Source organism: Alosa pseudoharengus, unplaced genomic scaffold (assembly GCF_046254945.1).
Source record: "Alosa pseudoharengus isolate Yale_2024_CS ecotype anadromous, Long Island Sound unplaced genomic scaffold, YU_APseudo_1.1 YU_APseudo_1.1_scf_13, whole genome shotgun sequence".
Classification (NCBI taxonomy): Eukaryota; Metazoa; Chordata; class Actinopteri; order Clupeiformes; family Clupeidae; genus Alosa; species Alosa pseudoharengus.
Window position 1 is genome coordinate 9600866 of NW_027468598.1, and position 10109 is coordinate 9610974.

Sequence of the window (10109 nt, forward strand, 5' to 3'; positions counted from 1 at the left end):
AAAGTGGTTGATTTGAAAAGAAAGAAACCAAATGTCTTCTATAGCAATGAATCATTCCCTTGTATCTGCTTTGAGAGTATTGTCCGCATCTAGCAGAACCAGATTTAGGATCTTGTTTTTCTCCTGCCATTCCTTAGTTGTTTTGTTTGAATGCTTCCGGTCAGGCCTGTCAATAAATTCTTGAAAGAAACAAGCCATCAGTGGTGGAGTTAAATCTGGGCTGAGAATGGATCATGCAACAAGATACCTGAAGGCCTGAATACAGTTCTGCTACATTGTTTGAAGTATTTGCAGCTTAAGGAGGTGCCATGGGCTATTATGATAACCATATTTGCAGGGTTCGCAAACTTTTAACACTCTCCTCGGTACCTGTTTAAAAATTATTCACAAATGCCAAACCAGCAAGTAGTTTTAGTCACATCAAGACATTAGCTTGTGTACATGCATGTTTTGCAGTGGGTTCACCATACTGTAGTAGCTGCCACCTTTTGCCCTGACTTCTCATGTTTCTCCTTTTCAACTGAAGACTTGCACAAGAGAAAACACTCCAGACCTTGGAGTAAAGTCCACTCCAAAAAGCAACTTAAAGTGCACGGTGCAAATGTAAAGTGAATTTGATTGGTCAATAAAACCAACTTAGAAGGATGCAGTCTGTTATAAAGTTATAAAGCATAAATCCATTAGCATATGCCTCAAAAGAAGCAGTGAACTGCTAGAGATTTCTCACAGTTGCAAAGGTAAAATTAACTAGATAAGTGTGGCGAGTTTTGGAACTGAGTATACTGATTACAGCAGACAAGGGACTGTGTGCTTGGTATGCAATAGGTCTCAGTCATCACATGATGGGATATCTAGCAGAAGGCTTAAACTTTTCAGAGAAGTGTGTGAAAACTCAGTAGGCCCTGTCTGAGTCTCTACCAATGGAAAAGTAAATGTCTTCTGATACAAATGTGGACATGGATGTATGAATGAATGCCGACTCCTTGTCCATTGTATAACGTTACCTTTGAATTATTCTTAATTATTTTTCATGTAAGCAGTACTGACTCATTCTTGCTTGATAGATATCCCACTTCCTGAGATATCACTTGTGGTTAGACAGGCAGCAGCACAAGAGCCATATGAGAGATGACAATGTCACTGTACTCACATTTAAACAGTTTCTGAGAATGATGTACGTGACATCTGTAGCATATTTGAATGTACTTTCAGCTACGTGCAAACCAAAAGCATATACGTGACATTGGTCGAGACAGTCAGCCAGAGTAGGTAATTGACGCAGGGACCACAAGATCTGTAGCTTACACTTTATGGGGCTACAGGATACATGCAAACCAAAAGCATATACGTGACATTCGTCAGTCAGTCAGCCAGAGTAGGTAGGAGACACAGCAGTTACACCAGTGGTTTCCTGTGTAGAGACAGTTTGTTTCAGTCGCTGAAAGTTTTTCTCTAATTTTATGTGGAGGAGAAATGTCCCGAGCAGTAATAGGCCTACTCAAACTAGAAATGCAATTCCAAGGATTAACCAGTGCATGAAAATGCAAAACATGATGTTAAATAATATAATAGTTAAAACAGCTGCCCGATTACGGCCAAAGTAATAAACACAATTATTTTGATCAATATACAATTTTTTATCACAATTATTCATTAATTTTAGTGACAACATTTTTTTCCCTAAACATATTGGACTTGCTATTGTAACCTGCGTTGTTTGGAACCTGCGCTGTTCAGCCCACACACGCCCGGACTCGATCCCGCGAAACAGCACCTCTTTAGGCGTCTGGGAGTGAGATCCACCCCCCCAAGTTCCTTATTTTCATATCAGAAAGTTCAAAGAAATTGTCCCAATCTTGCACCTTCACCTTAACTAGCGAAAAGTGTTGGCAAAAATTGGCAACTGGTAACACATGTTTCTGTCTCGTATACCCTGTATAGGACACCTGCTACTTCACATGGACTTCAAGATCGGCTGGGCCTGCTATGGATAATAAACTGCTTTTGACACTTCTCTCTCAAGTAGAGCCATTTAAAATATTAATTGCAGTCTGTCTTCCTGGAGCAAAGCATACATAAACAATCAAATGTCTATTATAATACTATTAGAATCGCATAAAATACATTTTTCATACTCAACACTATAACAAAATGAACTGATTTATTACAATGTCTTACATTGTTATAAATGCTGTAATTGGTTGATAACAACCGATTTCAGTGGAAGACCAACAACCACATTTAAAATTGATTAGTATCACGTATGACATGTGCAGTATTTGAGTGGCCGAGCCTCTGCTTGCCTAAAAGACAAGTTCACCATCTTTGGCTTAAACGGTTAACTGTATATGGCACACTAATGGTTTGCCATGGTATTGTTTACTAATGGTCAGGCTCGAGGAGGATCAGCTTGCCCCGAGACTCCTTGCTAAAGTTCCAAAGGCACCAAGAAAAACTGCTTAAACGTCACACACTCATCAAATGTAAAAATCCTCATTATATAACATACTTATCCAGCTAGTCCTCATGTGCTTCTTTAAAAGGGAATGTTTCAACTTAAGAGTTACATGATGAAGAACAAGAACGGTAATAGATAACTTAACCATTGTAAGAGGACACTGACAAAACATTGAGACATAACATAAAATGAAATAAAACAGAACTATGTTTGCACAGTCTCTGTAGGTCAAAATCTCTCATTTCAGTGAGGCTTGTCTTCTCTAAATGAACATAGCAGCTGCTTGTGCCATTACAAGCCTAAAGATGATAACTTCTTCCAGTTATGATGTTATACCCTGTGATATTTTTACGCTATCAAGCTCTATTGTTCAATTAAACAAATTACAATAGCCATGATATCTCAACACTACTTCTCAACCTATATTCACATAAACATGGTTTGGCTCAAAAAAGTTATAAAAGTGAAAAAATGGTGTTGATGAGGTACATGTCAGTTAACACACTAAAACATCTACTCCCATTGATTAGGCCTACACTGTGCGCTATAATTATTGACTAAGTGAGCTCACGGATGCTTAGGAGATGTGTACAGTAATCCACTGCTGGGTCCAACAGTGGAGAGATGTCCAGTTTGGAGCTCAGTTCTTCTTCTTCTCCTGGAAGCCATTGGGGTGCAGGTCATCGTGGTATGTGCTCTTCCCAGATACCACCGGGATAATTTTGTCGAATAGCAGCACTGAGCCGGCCATGCCTGTGGACAGAGAGATGGGAGAGAGGGTTCCTTAGCCTGTGCATGGAAAAAAATCATGAATGTGGAGTAAGAAGACACCATGTTTCCCTCCGCTTCGGCCACTCGGCTCATTCCCCTTAAGGTTAAGTGTCAGTCTTTCATAACTGACAGACTAGAATGTTGGTGATACATTGTACCTCACTTTGTACACGACTGCATGCATGGAATCAGTTCCACATTATCACAACATAGTCTCAAGCTGCTACTACTGCCAATATTATTTTGGGTGTTTCTATTTGAATGGACAAGTTGTGCTCATTGTATTAAGTTTATGAAGGCAAGTGGCATGCTGCACTATCTCTAGCATTGTAATGGGCTTTGCATGTACTTAAAATGTTTGTGATTAATTAGGTCAGTGCTAAAATACCACACCGCCTACAGGCATTAAACACGATCGTTGTACCAAGAATGTGCCCTACCTAACACTGGCCCCAACCAGTATACCAATGAGTACTCAGTAAAGGTGTTCCCGCTGCATGGAAACTGTGTTGAAAACGCCAGTGCTGGGTTGAACACTGCTCCTGTGATACTCCCTCCTACAAAACAAACAGCACTGATTAGAGTTACTGCAATGCACATTTAGAGATTATGAACTAGCAATGGTTTGGTTGTATTGACACGGACTCAAATGGGGATTTAAACTATCACATAAGTGATAACTTAAACTCTTACATAACAGTTAGGCTCTGCCAAAACAAGGTCAAATGTCTAATCCCGAGAAACAAACCTGCATAGACCACGATTGTGATTACAGCTGCTATTAGATGAATTTTGTATTTGTCGTCGACTTTTTGCATCCGTTTAGCAGCAGAGTGCACGGCGAAAGCGCATCCCAGCTCAACTGCAGTAGCCTTCAAAAGCGGAGCATTAATCGGACTGATGCATTTAAATCCGAACAGTTTGTGCCTAGCGTGCATATCTGACAACCCCAGTGCCCATACATATGGCACAACACAGCGTGCCACCATGGCAGCAAGAAACTGGCACACAATCAGCACTACTGCGCATCTACCGGTGAGTCTCCTACGGTAGACACTTTCAAGGGTGCCAGAGGGGTTGCAGGTGGCTCCGTGGAACGTCAGCCCATGGACCACAGTGATGAGATACGTGAGGGTCAGCCCGACCTGCAGATCTACTCGGCCCACTTCAGCTAGTAGTTTCAACTCGTGTGTGCAAGCGCATAGCTGGAAGGTCGAAATGATTTCCAACACGTATGGACAATAATCCGACTTGGCAAACAGTTTAACTGCAGTCCTCCTCGTCACTTCGCTCAGAAACACGGTCCCTGCCAGCAGGAACAGAGAAACACCGAGGTCTGCCATTCCAAAAGACACGGACTAGTTTCCGGTCAGTCTACTAGCGCTTTTTATCCTTTGGCCTCACGTTTAGTGGGGTGACCAGGCAACTTCTCTATGATCCACTCACTTCAAGGAGCCCGCCCCGCTCTTCTAATCAAAGTGCATGCGTGTGCTTCTTTTGAACCGCGAGCTGAGAGGGAGTTGAGCGAGCTCTCCACACGGAAGTCTTCGGTAGCTCTACTAGAACCAGTAGAGGGCAGCAAACAACTTATTGGTATTTGTCAAGGGCGATCTTGTGAACTCGAGTTGACCAAATTACAAGATTGATGGATAATTATGATGACCGCCGTCATATTATGCAGTGCTGTCATATTGATTTTTAGCCTAATAGGGTTTTTTTCGGTCGAAGATTCTCAGGACACCGAAAACATGAATCTTGGCTTGCATGTAGCCGCTCTCTCTCTCTCTCTCTCTCTCTCTCTCTTTCTCTCACACACACACACATACCCAGGTATATACACACACATACCCAGGTATATACACACACACAGACATACCCAGGTATACAGACACACACACATACCCGGGTATATATAGACACACACACACATACCCAGGTATACACACACACACACACACATACCCAGTATACACACATACCCAGGTATATACACACACACATACCCAGGTATATACACACACACACACACCCAGGTATATATACATACACACACACACACATACACACACACATAACCAGGTATATACACACACACACATACCCAGGTATATACACACACACAGACACATACCCAGGTATATACACACACACACACACATACCCAGGTATATACACACATATAGGCTCAGACAAGTAGCAGACTACGCCACGATGGGACTTGCACCCAAAGAATTAATCATTTTATTCAAGCAAGGCACTCAGGTTCGTTGATGGATTAGACCATATGAAAGGGCTGCCGGAACACAGGGGAGTCTACAACACGAAATAATAATAAAGTCAAATGGGTGGAAGGAGAAACGGAGCTAGTCATACCTGCGGCGCTAAGGTGGAACGGATAACCAAGGCCGACGTCAGATCACTGGACAGGTAAACAAGACATGCATTGCGTGCCAGTGACGTCACTTGTCCAAAGAAAAGTCCCGGTTTATAAAGGGGCTTGGCCATCGCGGTTGGCTCACAGTTAACTGCCCAGAGCCACTCAGAGCAGAGCAAGTTAAGCATAGCGTGAGCCAGGCAGCTGCATCCTGCTACATAGGCATAAGGCATGCGTAATATGACCACTGTATAATGGCAGAAGTATTCTTGTGCACTATACAGACATGCATTTGAGTGTCACCAATGTAGCCTATACTTTGTCTATTGTTGCAGACATGTCTTAGTGAAGCAGATCAGTTTGTACAGACAGACAGACAAACACACACACACACACACACAAACAAACACATATACACATGCACTTGTTCAAACAAACACATTCAGACATGTTGTATTGCAATCATTGAGTGGGGGAATAGGGAATGGAGAGGACTCAGGAAGTCATGCAGTTGACATGGAGTTCTTGAGTAGGGTATATAGGACTTGGGAAGTTTGACATGGAGTCACCTGAAGAGAGGACTTGGAAAGTTTGACATGGAGTTACCTGAGTGGTATAGAGAGGACTTGGGAAGTTTGACATGGAGTTACCTGAGTGGTATAGAGAGGACTTGGGAAGTTTGACATGGAGTTACCAGAGTGGTATAGAGAGGACTTGGGAAGTTTGACATGGAGTTACCTGAGCAGAGAGGACTTGGGAAGCGTTCTTGATTTATTTTGCGTAGCAGGTGGTGATACCATGCTGGGTCATATCATGTACCGCTGTGCGGTACATACCTTATGTCCACCACTGTTGCACCAGTGCAAATATCTATTTTTTCTTCTCCTGCTTTTTAAAAACTATTAGCATGATAGCATACTTATGTTTGACCAATATACATGATGTAGTTGGTGTTGCTGTAGGGCCATGTTTGACACTGAATTAGGTTTCTAAGGTTTGAATTCCCAGCCCTGCTTACTCAACCTGAATGGGATAGGCTCAAAGCCCCAGGGCAAACCATTTGGCCAAAAATTATGAAACTGCTATGGCAAGTTGGCCCGTAGGAGGCCATTTCCCTTGCTCATTACACTTCATCAGTAGAGTGGCATCAACTAGTGAATATCACAGAACATCACGGCTCAGAATTTCCCTCTGCAGGATCATTGTTCCCATCGTCTCATGTCTCATGGGCTCCGGAGCCTCTTTCTCCACCGGCCTCTCAGGCTCACTGATCTCATCTGCAGCATTAGCCTTTTTACACGGCATCGCTCTGGTCAAACCAGCCGAACAGCATCTTCCTCCTCTCCTCCTCCAGCTGGTCTTTCTCTGCTGGGGTTAGAACCTCTTGACTTGGCTGTGGCTGCAGCTGTGGTCCACTGACCATTGCATATTTGAGGCTGGTATTTCTGACAGTCCATTCTTGGATGACACACACAGGTATTGGCATGAGGGAACCTTTGTGCTGAACATTGATCCCTCTCTGCTGTCCTTCCATCTGTGCTAGCATTAGCATCTCTACAGGACAAGTATAAACCACCTCCGTCTACCAGGCCACATCATCATCTGCTCTCTGCGCCTCAGTCCACACTCCTTAAGCTGTTGTGAGTTATTTTCAGTCATGTCAGCAGTAGATATTGTGCTTTCATCAACCTGTGCATAAACATCTGCATTCAAACCCGTCAATCATTTTGGTGTGCCCTTGACAACTGTTTTGCAAGGAAATGTTTAGTCAAATCATGAGCTGTATATGATTTATCTCTGTCCTGTTGCAATGTAAAATGTTCCCTTTTTTGTTTCAGTTCAGAAACCTTAGAGTTTGTTCTTCTAAGTGCTGTATGCTCAAATCTGACCTTAAAAACATGCACAGCTGTATCATTACAAAAAACATGTTATCCACGTCTGATTCAAAGGTGTCAACCAAATCATTGTTAAACTTGGGGTTTGCCTGAGCAGATAATGAGCCTAATACAAAGCAGCACCAACTGTGATGGCAGATTCAGACAGACACAGTTGACCATGTAGTTGAACTAAGCTTAAATGGCAGATTCAGACAGAGACAGTTGACCGTAGTTGAACTAAGCTTAAATTTGCGTTTTGAGTCAACATTCATCTTTCCACACTCTTAAATATTCTGTGGTTGGAAGCAGATTTGTGGGGCATGGCCCCAATAATATTTGACCCCTTAGCTCAGATCTCCACTAAGGGTCCATTATTTTGTTTCCAATATGTAATTTGTACACACCAAAGACATTAGCATGGAACCACATTGTACATTTAAGTTTTAGGTCCATATGTCTTAGTTGAATAGGCTGCACACAGCTAAATCAGGGGGTTTCCACTGGATATCTGCATAGAAAATAATTGGCCCAAGCATCCACATGATCTATCATCATCATTCCAAAAGAAACATGGAACCAGCTGCAGGGTTTGCATGCTGTCACCAGTAACTTTGGGTATGGCCATCTTGGCAGGTGAGGGAGTAATCAGAACAATCCCTGATTAATATTTTTATTTGACTCATAGACATGACCCATGTATTATGGTTAATTTAAGAGAATGCATGTTTCCAACTTTTGACCTTTCTGTGGCTTTAAAAAAAAGTCTCTCTGAAATGAGGTGTGTCCAGGCGCATTGTTGATGCATTGCCATCTGGAGGCAGTGAAGGTGATTGCACAACAGACCAACAAAATCCTGATCTAAAGTCAATGGTGCAGCATTTCACTATTTATCATGGGTGCATTATTAAAATAACAACAGGTCAGATCATTCAGAAATTCCACCCAAAAAACGTGCCTGCCACCCGCTTCAACGTGTTCACCCAGGTTGCACCCAACAATTCTATGGAATGCCAAGTTCAGGTCCATAATTTAGCTCATTCGCAAGTCAGATTGTCAAGGAACCTTTCTACTACCCGAGGTGTCTGAAGAGGGAGAACACTTGGCGCAAACAAATTGAACGTTGGCGCACCAACATTTGGATGCTCCATTGAAAATGCACCTGCTCAGCGCTTTAAAAAGGCGCACATTTTTAACACAGTATTCTAACACATCACTACTCCTCCTTAGATTAAGCTCCCTGTCCCCCAAGATGAAATTCAACCTGAAGGAGTGCCAGTTTGACACATGGAAGAGATCCAGTGAACACTGAACTTGAAGGATGGTGGATACCTTAAAGAACGGGGTACCAGGTGTTCTGCAGAAGGTGACTACGTCAAGGGGAGCGGCAGGGGCATCGGACTTGGGGTAAAACCACTACTGATTATAGGGTCCCAAGGGGAGAGGGCCCTTGAAAAGACTGGAATATATTTTATTTTACCTGGGTTGAGGAACATGGGGGCCCATCAGGACTGCCTATGCAGGGGCCCAGGATCTTGTGCTGGGGGGCGGTAGTAATTGGTAGTCTCAGAACTTTTTGCACAGAAGTGCACAAAACGCATAGGCTACATTCTGTTTGAGATTGAAAATATATAAATATATACGAAATTACAGTGTAGATTATTATTGTGTACACTAAGATAACATAGATGATCCATTCCTTCTGCAGAGAAGCATTCTTTTTTCTATGTGGCAAATCCGCCATGGCTTTTAAAGGCAATGAAGGTACTTTGATTTGTGTATTGCTACGCCTAAAACACACCTATGATAAGAAGGCTACAGTAAAAAATAAAGAGATACGTGCAACCGTTTTAATTATGCACATTACGCTTTTTCGCCCACGATTGTCTAGCAAAGTTTTATTTGCACACGCCTTAAATGCAGGCTACTGGCACCATGCGCCCCAGACATTTATTTCACAGCAACGTTTTTAGCCAGCAGGGGTCAGCAGACTCCTCTTAAATTATATGGGCCTGGTTTTGTGTGTGTGTGTGTGTGTGTGTGTGTGTGTGTGTGTGTGTGTGTGTGTGTGTGTGTGTGTGTGTGTGAATGATATTCACCGGTTGGGTAAATACCAAAGATAAGGTGCCACAGTTTTCCTGCCTGTATTAGTAGGTTGTGTAAATTGAGTACACTGATACAGATTAATGTTAGACTGAATACATCGGAATACAAGATAGATTGAGTGGTATGCCCCAAAGGCTTTTCTTTGGACTGCATTTCCTTACTTGCATTTTTTTTAACCTAGACTAGACTTCTTGTATATTTTGGAGGCTATGACTTTGGTCATGGCCACTCTATATGTCACTGACGTCACTCAGACAACGTCATTATAGCCATGTCTGCCTGATCAGCAATGAAATTGTTAACTCATTAAATCTTATATGGTTTGGACCCGCCTTCCCCGACCTGGTAGCCGCCCTCCCGGTGAGACGGACTGTGGTCCACATCAATAGTTGAGAGGCCGAATTCAGAGGTGACCATTGGCACATTGGCACTCTGCATAGTGGGCGGGCGTTGCTATGTAGCATGTTTGATTGCGTCTCACAATAGCGGGGTATAGCTAAGTTTGTGGCAAAGAATAGGGAGAGCT

The 10109-nt window shown here is 42.7% G+C and overlaps 1 protein-coding gene across 1 annotated transcript; it reads right to left on the reverse strand.

The window, feature by feature from the left end:
• Positions 1-1295: 1295 nt before the first annotated feature.
• On the reverse strand, positions 1296-4760 carry aqp11 (aquaporin 11). The gene is made up of 3 exons (XM_076282024.1): positions 3978-4760; positions 3670-3786; positions 1296-3211 (listed from the first exon to the last, which is right to left on the reverse strand). The coding sequence occupies exons 1-3, from the start codon at positions 4570-4572 to the stop codon at positions 3099-3101; spliced, it is 825 nt and encodes a 274-aa protein (XP_076138139.1). The 5' UTR covers positions 4573-4760; the 3' UTR covers positions 1296-3098.
• Positions 4761-10109: the final 5349 nt, after the last annotated feature.